The sequence below is a fragment of the Garra rufa genome, chromosome 9, assembly GCF_049309525.1.
Source record: "Garra rufa chromosome 9, GarRuf1.0, whole genome shotgun sequence".
NCBI classification, from domain to species: domain Eukaryota; kingdom Metazoa; phylum Chordata; class Actinopteri; order Cypriniformes; family Cyprinidae; genus Garra; species Garra rufa.
Genome location: NC_133369.1, coordinates 28,058,214 through 28,069,961, shown reverse-complemented (window position 1 = coordinate 28,069,961; position 11,748 = coordinate 28,058,214). Strand labels below are relative to the sequence as shown.

General features: G+C 36.9%; 3 protein-coding genes across 3 annotated transcripts; all 3 read right to left on the bottom strand.

The window, feature by feature from the left end:
• Window positions 1–3,141: 3,141 nt before the first annotated feature.
• LOC141342619 (ictacalcin-like) lies at window positions 3,142–4,509 on the bottom strand. The gene is made up of 3 exons (XM_073847115.1): window positions 4,351–4,509; window positions 3,651–3,781; window positions 3,142–3,388 (listed from the first exon to the last, which is right to left on the bottom strand). The coding sequence occupies exons 1-3, from the start codon at window positions 4,355–4,357 to the stop codon at window positions 3,245–3,247; spliced, it is 282 nt and encodes a 93-aa protein (XP_073703216.1). The 5' UTR covers window positions 4,358–4,509; the 3' UTR covers window positions 3,142–3,244.
• A 1,774-nt stretch (window positions 4,510–6,283) lies between these two features.
• Window positions 6,284–7,505, bottom strand: LOC141342621 (ictacalcin-like). Its single transcript, XM_073847117.1, has 3 exons — window positions 7,347–7,505; window positions 6,648–6,778; window positions 6,284–6,525 (listed from the first exon to the last, which is right to left on the bottom strand). Exons 1-3 carry the CDS (start codon window positions 7,351–7,353, stop codon window positions 6,385–6,387), a joined length of 279 nt encoding a protein of 92 aa, XP_073703218.1. The 5' UTR covers window positions 7,354–7,505; the 3' UTR covers window positions 6,284–6,384.
• Window positions 7,506–9,098: 1,593 nt separating this feature from the next.
• LOC141342620 (ictacalcin-like) lies at window positions 9,099–10,459 on the bottom strand. The gene is made up of 3 exons (XM_073847116.1): window positions 10,301–10,459; window positions 9,579–9,709; window positions 9,099–9,323 (listed from the first exon to the last, which is right to left on the bottom strand). Exons 1-3 carry the CDS (start codon window positions 10,305–10,307, stop codon window positions 9,183–9,185), a joined length of 279 nt encoding a protein of 92 aa, XP_073703217.1. The 5' UTR covers window positions 10,308–10,459; the 3' UTR covers window positions 9,099–9,182.
• Between the last annotated feature and the right edge of the window lie 1,289 nt (window positions 10,460–11,748).

Genomic DNA, 11,748 nt, shown 5'->3' with positions numbered 1-11,748 from the left:
ACCTACATTTATGCCCCTCTCTCTTACTCTTAACTTACTATGCTCCCTCCCTCTTATTGTTCACTCCCTTAAACTGCAAAAAAGTAACAGGTGGAATAGGCATCTGTTGTCCTTGCTGAGTCCTTAACTCCGCTGCCTAAACCAGTTTCTAACCACAAAAGAAATTATTACTGGTTATTTACTCCACTCCTTGTCATGCCTAGCAACGCCCCTGTTCTAAAATCACCGTAGGCCTAAACCACAGCATATTCCAAATAGGTATAACTGCAGACTGAAGATCTCCAAAATGGGAGAGATTGAGGTCTCTGCAGAGCAATTTGTGGGTGTTTTCAAACCACTGGGAATCAAGTAGATCTCTTTCTTTCTTTCTTTCTCTTCTCTATTAAAAGGTATGTTCAGGAAGTGGCCAATAATCAGCTTTTTTTGTGCCTAATTTGTTTAAAAATCCTTCAGAACACTGGATGTTTTGCTGTAGTGTCAGAGTCAATGCACAAGAATTCAGTGCATTAAACCACTTTATGATGATATCATCGTAAAAGAAGAGTGAAAACCACCTGAACAAAAATGAAAATTTGATGTTTATCCCCAGAGCATCCAAGATGTAGGTGATTTTGTTTCTTCAGTAGAACACAAACGAAGATTTTTAACTCAAAACCGTTGCTCCTCTCTGCCTGTTGGATGACTAGCTATCATGTTTACTTTAGCCGCGTTTAGCTGCGAAACTTGCTAACAAGCACATTATTAAGAAAGGCCATTTGCAAAGATGCATAAAAAACCCATATACTCACTTCTGCTGTGGGTGAAGCGGCATCACGCATGATTCGCATGAACATAGACGCATATGTAGATCGGGATCGACGCTTTCCTTTCAAAAACGAAAGTAACGCTAATCCTCTGTGTCTTCAGTGACTCTTATGTTGGGAGTAAATGACTACTGCTACGTTCATTATTACATCCAACAACAGAACACCTCAATCGGAGACATTCTTGTCTTCCCCTGCACCTGAGTCAACACAATAGCGATCGGAGTCGGACTGTTTCAGCTCGGTGAGGGCGGTTCTAAGGTAAAGCGCTTATGTCAATCAACTCTTGTGGGAGGGGCAAGCTGAGAATGACCTGATTTTAAAAAGAGGATATTACTTTTAAAGATTAAAAAAATACCACTGGGTAGATTTTTATCATTGTAGAGTGGTTGTATACAAAAACTGCCAACACACATTAATGTTCAAACAACTTGTAAAATTGAGTTTCGCATCCGATGACCCCTATAAGAACTGTTCACTGAAATGTTCTTTGGGGAACCAAAAATGGTTCTTCTATGGCATCACTGCAAAAACACTCTTTTGGAACCTATACAGTATATGCAGAGGCGTAGCAACCGGGGGGGACACGTCCCCCTCACTTTTAGAAAAAGGTGATTCTGTCCCCTGCACTTTTTTGACCTAGCGCCAATATTTCCGCCCATGTTCTCTGATTTGTTACTTAGATTTGAGTGAACTAACACTTAGCCAATGACAGCGCGAATCTCTTGGGCATCCTCAAATTGCCACTTTGGGGCTGTAAAATGCCCATTGTTCTTCTATTTAGAATTTATTATACTGTATGAATATCACCTTTGGGCTTTGGGTCACATCACCATACTGTCCCCCCCACTTTTAAATTGACTGCTACGCCCCTGAGTATATGGGTCAAAGATGTTAAGATGTCCTCGTCAAAAGAAATTTGCAAAAGTTATTTTATGTCCACAGAAAGCACATTAAATGTAAGTGTCTACTTTTAAGGTTTTAAATACGTTTTTGGAGAATAGAACGTCAACATTTGTAATTTTCTTAACATTTTTTGCATTTCAAAATTACAGGAAAACTCTGCCTAAATAATTGGTAAAGGTACTGTATAATTACAGCTGAAATGAATATTATAAAAACAAATTCATTCTGAGATTAATTTGAAATAAAGTTGATTCTTTTTTGCTCTGCGTGCCCAAGTAACAATTATAAGATCCCTTATGAGGGCCACCACAAGATGGAGACATTTACTGGAAAATGTTGTATTTTATGCTCCAGTGAAGATTAATGTAGCTCTTATTAATGTCCTGCAGGTATTTAGACACTGATCAAATACAGAGAACATGTCTATATAGAGAGATGAGTTTTTAAAACTAATAAACATTGGTGTTAGCTTGATATTAGAATGGAGGGACAATAACAGTTGTTGTGATCTGATGTGACTTCTTATCATAGACTGAGGCAGATGTATTTTCTTTTGTTTATAGTATTCTATACTGTTAAAAAGGTTGAGTTTTTTAACATTATATTATAGATATACTTTATACACATGAAATGCCTGAGATTGCGTAAGCAGATTGCATAAACAGATAAACTGCCAGCAGTGTCTTCATCTATATATATGGTATTGTATTGTATTTTATAAATGGTAATGCTGTGGTATTGTATTAAAGTTTTCTGCAGGACATATATGGACTGTATATAGTATACTGAGAGTTACTGTAATCTGTGCTGACTGACAATTCATTTTATGTCAGTATTAACCCCTTAACTGTCACTCTCATTTTTGAATGTAGACGTGAAAATGAAGCATTCAAACTTACATTTTTATCATTCATGAACGAAAATATTTTGTAATATGATTTTGATGTAAATTTTCCATGTAAATGCAATGTCTGATTTTAAAATGGTTTTCAAAGGATGAATTTTATTTTGAGATTTCAAGTTTTCAGCTGAAATATAATTTCTTATGATTTCTAAGCGTGAATGGGAAAAGGGCAACAAGGAAGTCTGTTTGTGACAAAGGTGAGAACACCTGTTATGAAGTAGATTTTTAATTAAATTAAATAAATAAATTAAATAAATTCATCTATTACATTTCCTAAATAATTTGTAACACAAAATAATTGTAAAATATCTATTTAGGAGCCTCAGACCTTTCCAATGATATATAGTTTGTCATGGTTAGATTAGGATTTATTTGTAAAATGGTGAAGTAAACTTAGGTGTCCCACAGGGTGGATGGGTGACAGTTAAGTTAAGTTAGGAGTGTCGGTATTAGGTGAACGTTCAAGGAATAACCATTATGCCACCAACAGTATAAACACACATTTACAAATATGAACACACACACACATTTATTGTAAGAATACAGATTTAATTCAAAACATTAAAAACCTTTATTCTTGGTTTCAGACATCCCATAGCTTTACATATAAACCCTTTCTGTAAGAACAAGATCACTTCTTTTTATTGAAAAATTCATTGCAAAGCATAGTAATGCAGGCGACCAAGGTGATGTACTCCTGAAAGTCCACAGTGCCATCCTTGTTTGCATCCAGATCCTTGAATATCTTGTCCAGAGCTGCCTGGTCAGTGGATTTCTTTACCAAACACAAAAGAGATCAGAGATACTATCAGTACAGCGGTGCAAATTAAACAGCACATATTTACATCTATATTATCTGACAATTAATTTTTTTATGAGAATTAATACAAAAGAATTCAACTTTTTTGATTGTTATTATTTAATAATAAAATATATATATAGTGTGTGTATATATATACATATAAAATTGCATTAAAATGTCATAATGAAAAGAGAAATTATATTTCAACTTGAAACAGTTTTGCAGTGCCTCTCACCCCGAGAATGTCGCCCAGCTCATTAGTGAGCAGTTCCTTGAGCTCGCCTTTGCTCAGGGTGGTTTTGTCTCCCTCCTTTCCTGAGTATTTGTGAAAGGCTCCAATCAGCATAGCCATTCCTTGCTGGATTTCTGTGAGTGTGATACAAAGCAGATGTATCATAAACAATAATATTAATAATCATGTTCACAACATCCAAAATTATTAGTAGAGAAGATGTCAAAAGTACACTATATGAAATGTCATGGCTAACAACAATTTAACACAGAACTGGTTACAGCCCTCTGGAGGCAAGCAGTAGGAAGAGAAGGGGTGGATCTTAATTGTCTGAAGAGTGGGAGTTTTCAGCATCAGTTTTAAGCACAAGTGGATTATGGCCAACACCCTACATACCCTTTAATTAAGATAGAATAGAGAGACAGAAAGAAAAACTTCTACTTGATTTTGTCACTCGTCATTTGATTTACCATCAACTGCCTTCTTTTCCCGCCTCTGCTTTTTTTGTTCTCGACCCACAAACTCATAAACTATTCTACTAAATAATGACTGACAAACATATAACATATATACACCAAACTACCCTTCAAAGAATGTCAATCTATAAAGTTTGAACCCATCAAGGTTAATAGTGCAGCACTGAGATACATTAGTTCATTTAAAGCTGTAAAACAATGCAGTAAAATATGTAAAAGTCTCTTACGTGACATGGTGATGCTGGAGTTCACGGCGAGCAAAAGGTGAAAGAAAATAGGACTGAGCAAGTGAGAAGTGAAGGACCAGACTGGGTATTTTATGCAGAGAAATGTCACGCCCCCGTTTTCACGCCTTCCCACCGTCTTAACCCTTAACACACAACCGCACCTACATTTATGTCCTTTACTCTTACTCTTACCTTACTATGCTCCCTCCCTCTTATTGTTCACTCCCTTAAACCACAAAAAAGAGGCAGGACGAATAGGCATCTGTTGTCCTTGCTGAGTCCTTAACTCCGCCGACTAAACCAGTTTCTAACCGCAAGCAAACAGCCAACAAATTATTAGTGATTGCCTCACAACGCCCCCTAGCTGTTCTAAAATCACCGTAGGCCTAAACCACAGCATACTCCAAGTAGGTATAACTGTGGACCAGAGTTCTCCAAAATGGTTGATATTGAGGTCTCTGCAGAGCAATTTGTGGGTGTTTTCAAACCGCTGGGTGTTTCTAAATCATGCAATCAAAATGATCCCCCTTACCTAACCCCACCCTTAAACCTGCAGTCTCTATGATGTCTGCCAATCAGGTAACATAGTCTAAAAATGCCCCGATCTGGTAACTCCCATTACTTTCCTGCAGAGACCTACCCTGCATCCCCATGTGCATACTATCCACTCTATCTGCCCTAAATAGTATTGAACACTACTAATATCACATAGAATTTAGGATGGATAGTATGCACATTGGGAGGAAGGCCTATACTTGAAATGGGGCGTGAACTCCAAAAGTTGTCAGAACCTCTTGTCGTGCAAAGACTTTCACCATTGGCTCTGGCCTTAGCCAATTGTTATTGACTTACATTTCAAAATAAAACTTTATAAATTAAACATGGTTTTCTTGATCTAAACTAAGCTAAAATATTTGATATAATAATATGCTCAGTGAGAGCAGAGCCCCAAAGTGCGTGGCCATCTCATATCGCATAATCTTATTAACTTTTATCTACCAGGCTATACAGCACCAATCCTGCTGTGCAGTCAATTTCACTGGTTATAGTTAGGGTAAGGTGTGGGGTAGGTTTAGGGGTTAGCATTTTTGTAGAATAGTGTAGGAAATCAACCCTGTGATTGACAACCAATAAAATCTTTGAAATCAGCTGTGGGGCGGAGTTTGCACCGAAGTGGATTGGGTGAAAAATTGTGCCTGCGTGTCATGTACCTGTCTGTCAGTGGGAGGAAGCCACACCCTATTTTAGAGCTTCCACCTCATTTTGGAGTTCCCACCCACACATCTTGGTGCTCTAATGCCTTAATAATTGTCAAATAAAGAGTTGAGAGCTGGATGTTCTTCATCGACGTATCAAAATGACACAACGTGCACAGATAAATGACGTCAGCATCAAATCTTCCTTACTATAAAATTTGGATTTTCATCATGTGGCTTTTTATCATGGACTATTAACTAATAATTTCACACATATCAAATTTTAAATATTCTAATACTGAAATTTAAATAGAACTGAAACATGAGCCATTGAGGCACCTCTCTAATATTTCTGCAGTTTTTTACAAAAATAGTACAAAAGATGAGATGGTGCATTTTCAAAAGGTAGCTTATTTTCCCCTTAAAGGGTGCATTTTGGGACCTTAAAGGTACTATCTAAAGAGTACCCTTTAAGGGGAAAATAAGCTACCTTTTTTTTAAATTTACTACAAAATATGCATCTCTCTCTCTCACTAATGCATGTGAAACCCCTTTTTGATAGGGTGTGGTATTGTTTTCAAGTTTCCCGCAGGCCATTTATGCACTGTGTATAGTATGAGTTACTGTTATCTGTGTCATTTGACACTCTTTGTATGTCAGTATTATGTTTGGAGCGTCAGTGGTAGGTAGGCAATAGTTCTAATATATCTATGGGAATAAGAACACTCACACCCATATATTATCAGAATACAGATTTAATTTAAAACATTAAAAACCTTTATTTTCAGTTTCAGATATCCCATAGCTTTACAGATAAATCCTTTCTGTAAGGACAAGGTTATTGTTCTTGGAAAAACTCATTGCAAAGCATAGTGATGCAGGCGACCAAGGTGATGTACTCCTGAAAGTCCACTGTGCCATCTGTATTTGCATCCAGATCCTTAAATATCTTGTCCACAGCTGTCTTGTCATTGGATTTCTTTAACAAACACAAAAGTGTAATCAGAGATACTGTCAGAACAGTGATGGGAATTAAACAGCACATATTTACATCAATATTATCTCACAATATATTTAAAACAGTTTTGCAGTGCCTCTCACCCCGAGAATGTCGCCCAGCTCATTAGTGAGCAGTTCCTTGAGCTCGCCTTTGCTCAGGGTGGTTTTTTGTCCCTCCTTTCCTGAGTATTTGTGAAAGACTCGAATCAGCATAGCCATTGCTTGCTGGGTTTCTGTGAGTGTGATACAAAGCAGGTGTATCATAAACAATAATATTAATAATCATGTTCACAACATCCAAAATTATTAGTAGAGAAGATGTCAAAAGTACACTACATGAAATGTCATGGCTAACAACAATTTAACACAGAACTGGTTACAGCCCTCTGGAGGCAAGCAGTAGGAAGAGAAGGGGTGGATCTTAATTGTCTGAAGAGTGAGAGTTTTCAGCATCAGTTTTAAGCACAAGTGGATTATGGCCAACACCCTACATACCCTTTAATTAAGATAGAATAGAGAGACAGAAAGAAAAATTTCTACTTGATTTTGTCACTCGTCATTTGATTTACCATCAACTGCCTTCTTTTCCCGCCTCTGCTTTTTTGTTCTCAACACACAAACTTTTAATCTATTCTACTTATTAATGACTGACAAGCATATAACATATATACACCAAACTACCCTTCAAAGAATGTCAGTCTATAAAATTTCAATCCATCAAGGTTAATAGTGCAGCAGATAGATACATTAGTTCATTTTAAGCTGTAAAACAATGCAGTGAAAAATATAAAAGTCACTTACCTGACATGGTGATGCTGGAGTTCACGGCGAGCAAAAGGTGAAAGAAAATAGGACTAAGCAAGTGAGAAGTGAAGGAACAGACTGGGTATTTTATGCAGAAAAAATTGTCACGCCCCCATTTTCACGCCCTCCCACCGTCTTTACCCTTAACACACATCCGCACCTACATTTATGTTTGCTCCCTTAAACAACAAAAAGTGGCAGGTGGAATAGGCATCTATTGTCCTTGCTGAGCACTTAACGAAACCTACCAAACCAGTTTCTAACTGCAAGCAAACAGCCAACAAATTATTACTGGTTGCCTAACAACGCCCCCTAGCTGTTCTAAAATCACCGTAGGCCTAAACCACAGCATACTCCAAGTAGGTATAACTGCAGACCAGAGTTCTCCAAAAAGGGAGAGATTGAGGTCTCTGCAGAGCAATTTGTGGGTGTTCATGCAATCAAAATGATCCCCCTTACCCAACCCCACCCTTAAACCTACAGTCACTATGATGTCTGCCAATCAGGTGAAATGGGGTGTGAACTCCAAAAGTTGGCAGAACCTCCAAAATGTGGCAGGGTCTTTTCGTGCAAAGACTTTCACCATTGGCTCTGGCCTTAGCCAATTGTTATTGACTTACATTTCAAAATAAAACTTTATAAATTAAACATGGTTTTCTAGTTGATCTAAACTAAGCTAAAATATTTGATATAATAATATGCTCAGTGAGAGCAGAGCCCCAAAGTGCGTGGCCATCTCATATCGCATAATCTTATTAACTTTTATCTACCACACTATACAGCACCAATCCTGCTGTGCAGTCAATTTCACTGGTTACGGTTAGGGTAAGGTGTGGGGTAGGTTTAGGGGTTAGCATTTTGGTAGCATAGTGTAGGAAATCAACCCTGTGATTGACAACCAATAAAATCTTTGAAATCAGCTGTGGGGCGGAGTTTGCACCGAAGTGGATTGGGTGAAAAATTGTGCCTGCGTGTCATGTACCTGTCTGTCAGTGGGAGGAAGCCACACCCTATTTTAGAGCTTCCACCTCATTTTGGAGTTCCCACCCACACATCTTGGTGCTCTAATGCCTTAATAGTCGTCAAATAAAGAGTTGAGAGCTGGATGTTCTTCATCGACGTATCAAAATGATGACGTCAGTATCAAATCTCCCTAACAATATCATTTTGATTTTCATGATGTGGCTTTTTATCATGGATTATTAACTAACAATTTAAAACACATTTGAAATAATTTAAATACTCGAATACTCAAATTTGAATAGAACTGCAACATGAGTCATTGAGGCACCTCTCTAATATTTCTGCAGTTTTATACAAAAATAGTACAAAAGATGTCACTGAGGGTGGTGCATTTTCAAAAGGTAGCTTATTTTCCCTTTAAGGGGTGCATTTTGGGACCTTAAAGATGTTATCTAAAGAGTGCCTTTCAAAAAAAGAGTATTCCCCTAGTGACAGATTTTGTACCCTTTTTCAGAGTTTGTATAAAGCAACTACAAATTTACTACAAAAATATTAATCTCTCTTACTAATGCATGTGAAACCCCTTTTTGATAGGGTGTGGTATTGTTTTCAAGTTTCCCGCAGGCCATTTATGCACTGTGTATAGTATGAGTTACTGTTATCTGTGTCATTTGACACTCTTTGTATGTCAGTATTATGTTTGGAGCGTCAGTGGTAGGTAGGCAATAGTTCTAATATATCTATGGGAATAAGAACACTCACACCCATATATTATCAGAATACAGATTTAATTTAAAACATTAAAAACCTTTATTTTCAGTTTCAGATATACCATAGCTTTACAGATAAATCCTTTCTGTAAGGACAAGGTTATTGTTTTTGGAAAAAATCATTGCAAAGCATAGTGATGCAGGCGACCAAGGTGATGTACTCCTGAAAGTCCACTGTGCCATCTGCATTTGCATCCAGATCCTTAAATATCTTGTCCACAGCTGTCTTGTCATTGGATTTCTTTAACAAACACAAAAGTGTAATCAGAGATACTGTCAGAACAGTGATGCAAATTACATTAATATTATTGCACAATATATTTATTATTTAATAATAAAATATATATGCAGTGTGTTGTCCTAAAACAAGAACAGGTATTATTTTGTTTTTAGGACAACTTTATATATATATATAATTGTATTAAAATGTCATAATGAAAAGGGATATTATATTTCAACTGTTATATTTTTGAAACAGTTTTGCAGTGCCTCTCACCCCGAGGAGGTCGCCCAGCTCATTAGTGAGCAGTTCCTTGAGCTCGCCTTTGCTCAGGGTGGTTTTGTCTCCCTCCTTTCCTGAGTATTTGTGAAATGCTGCAATCAGCATAGCCATTCCTTGCTGGATTTCTGTGAGTGTGATACAAAGTAGGTGTATCATAAACAATAATATTAATAATCATGTTCACAACATCTAAAAATATTAGTAGAGGAGATGTCAAAAGTAGGCTACACTATATGAAATGTCATGGCTAACAACAATTTAAAACAGAACTGGTTACAGCCCTCTGGAGGCAAGCAGTAGGAAGAGAAGGGGTGGATCTTAATTGTCTGAAGAGTAGGAGTTTTCAGAAAAAGAGGCACAAAGAAAAAACATCAGTTTTAAGCGCAAGCGGATTACGGCCAACACCCTACATACCCTTTAATTAAGACAGAATAGAGAGACAGAAAGAAAAAGATCAAATGATTTTGTCACTGGACATTTGATCCACCATCAACTGCCTTCTTTTCCTGCCTCTGCTTTCTTCACATTCAAACTTTTAAACTATTCTACTAAATAATTAATGGATAAAAAAAACTCATATAGCAAACATATAAACCAAACTACCACATGCCAATCTACAAAGTTTGAACCCATCAAGGTCTTATAGTGCAGTGATATGCATTAGTTTATTTTTAAGCTGTAAAACAATAAAGTGCATAAAATTAAAAGTCTCTTACGTGACATGGTGATGCTGGAGTTCACGGCGAGCAAGAAGAAAAAGAAAAGATGACGGAGCGAGTGAGAAGTGGCGGAACGGACTGGTCATTTTATGCAGAGAAATGTCACGCCCCCGAATTCACGACCTCACACCATCCAACCCTTAACTCACAACCGACCGCACCTACATTTATGCCCCTCTCTCTAACTCTGTTCAATCCTTTAAACTAAAAAGGGGGAAGGGGGAATAGGCATCTGTTTGTCTTTGCTGAGTCCTTAACTCCGCCGACTAAACCGGTTTCTGACCGCACGCGAACAGCCAAAAAGTTTATTACTGATTATTTACTCCTCTCCTCGTCGTGCCTAACAACGCCCCCTAGCTGTTCTAAAACCACTCTAGCCTAAACCACAGCATATTGGGGCTACTGGGCTTTTACTGTTGTCAAAGGAAGAGTTGAGAGCTGGATGTAACAATGACACGACGTGCACAGACAGACGAGTCAGCATCAAATCAACAACATTTGAGGCTCATTTCGATTTTCACGATGTGGCTTTTTATCATAGATTATAAACTAATTATTTTAAACACATTTCAAATGATTTAAACTCTTTCAAATTTTAACAGAACTGGGACATGAGTCATTGAGGCACCTCTAATATTTCTGCAGTTTTATACAAAAAAAAAAAAAAAATGTACAAAAGATGTCACTGAGGTGGTGCATTTTCAAAATCTTATTATCTGCTTAAAGGGTGCATTTTGGGACCTTAAAGGTATAAATGTACTACAAAAATATACATCTCTCTCTTACTAATACACGTGAGACCCCTTTTTGGTAGGATGTGGTATTGTTTTCAAGTTTCCTGCAGGCCATATATGCATTGTGAATAGTATGAGTTACTGTTATCTGTGTCATTTGACACTCTTTGTATGTTGGTATTATGTTTGGAGCGTTTGTGGTAGGTAGATATTCTAATATACATATAGGAATAAGAATACTGACACCCATGTATTGTCAGAATACAGATTTAATTTAAAAGTTTCAGATATACCATGGCTTTATAGATAAACCCTTTCTGTAAGGACAAGGTTATTTTTATTACATAGATTCATCGTAAATCAAAGTGAGACTCAGAGCTGACAAAGAGCAAAAAAAAAAAAAAAAACCTGGAAGTCCACCTTGGCATCTCTATCTAAATCCAGTTCCTTGAATATCTGGTCCATACATGGCTGGTAATTAACTTCCTGTAACAAACAAAACATACACAAAAGTGTAATCAGAGATACTGTCAGTTCAGTGATTTGGATTGAACGCCACATATTTGCGTCAGTATTAGCTTGCGATGTATTTATTATGAGAATGAATAAAAAATAATTAAATGATGTTATTACTGAATTTAAAATAACAATTATAAAAAGGAGCTATTTTAATAACTCATTTTTTTTTAAAAAGAACCATTTTTAATTCAA

Bases quoted from the DNA above. Each gene is read 5' to 3' on its own strand.
- LOC141342619 (XM_073847115.1), bottom strand. The intron at 3,389-3,650 runs GTGAGAGGCACT...TGTTTGGTAAAG, and splicing joins AGCTGGGCGACATTCTCGGG to AAATCCACTGACCAGGCAGC.
- LOC141342620 (XM_073847116.1), bottom strand. The intron at 9,324-9,578 runs GTGAGAGGCACT...TGTTTGTTAAAG, and splicing joins AGCTGGGCGACCTCCTCGGG to AAATCCAATGACAAGACAGC.
- LOC141342621 (XM_073847117.1), bottom strand. The intron at 6,526-6,647 runs GTGAGAGGCACT...TGTTTGTTAAAG, and splicing joins AGCTGGGCGACATTCTCGGG to AAATCCAATGACAAGACAGC.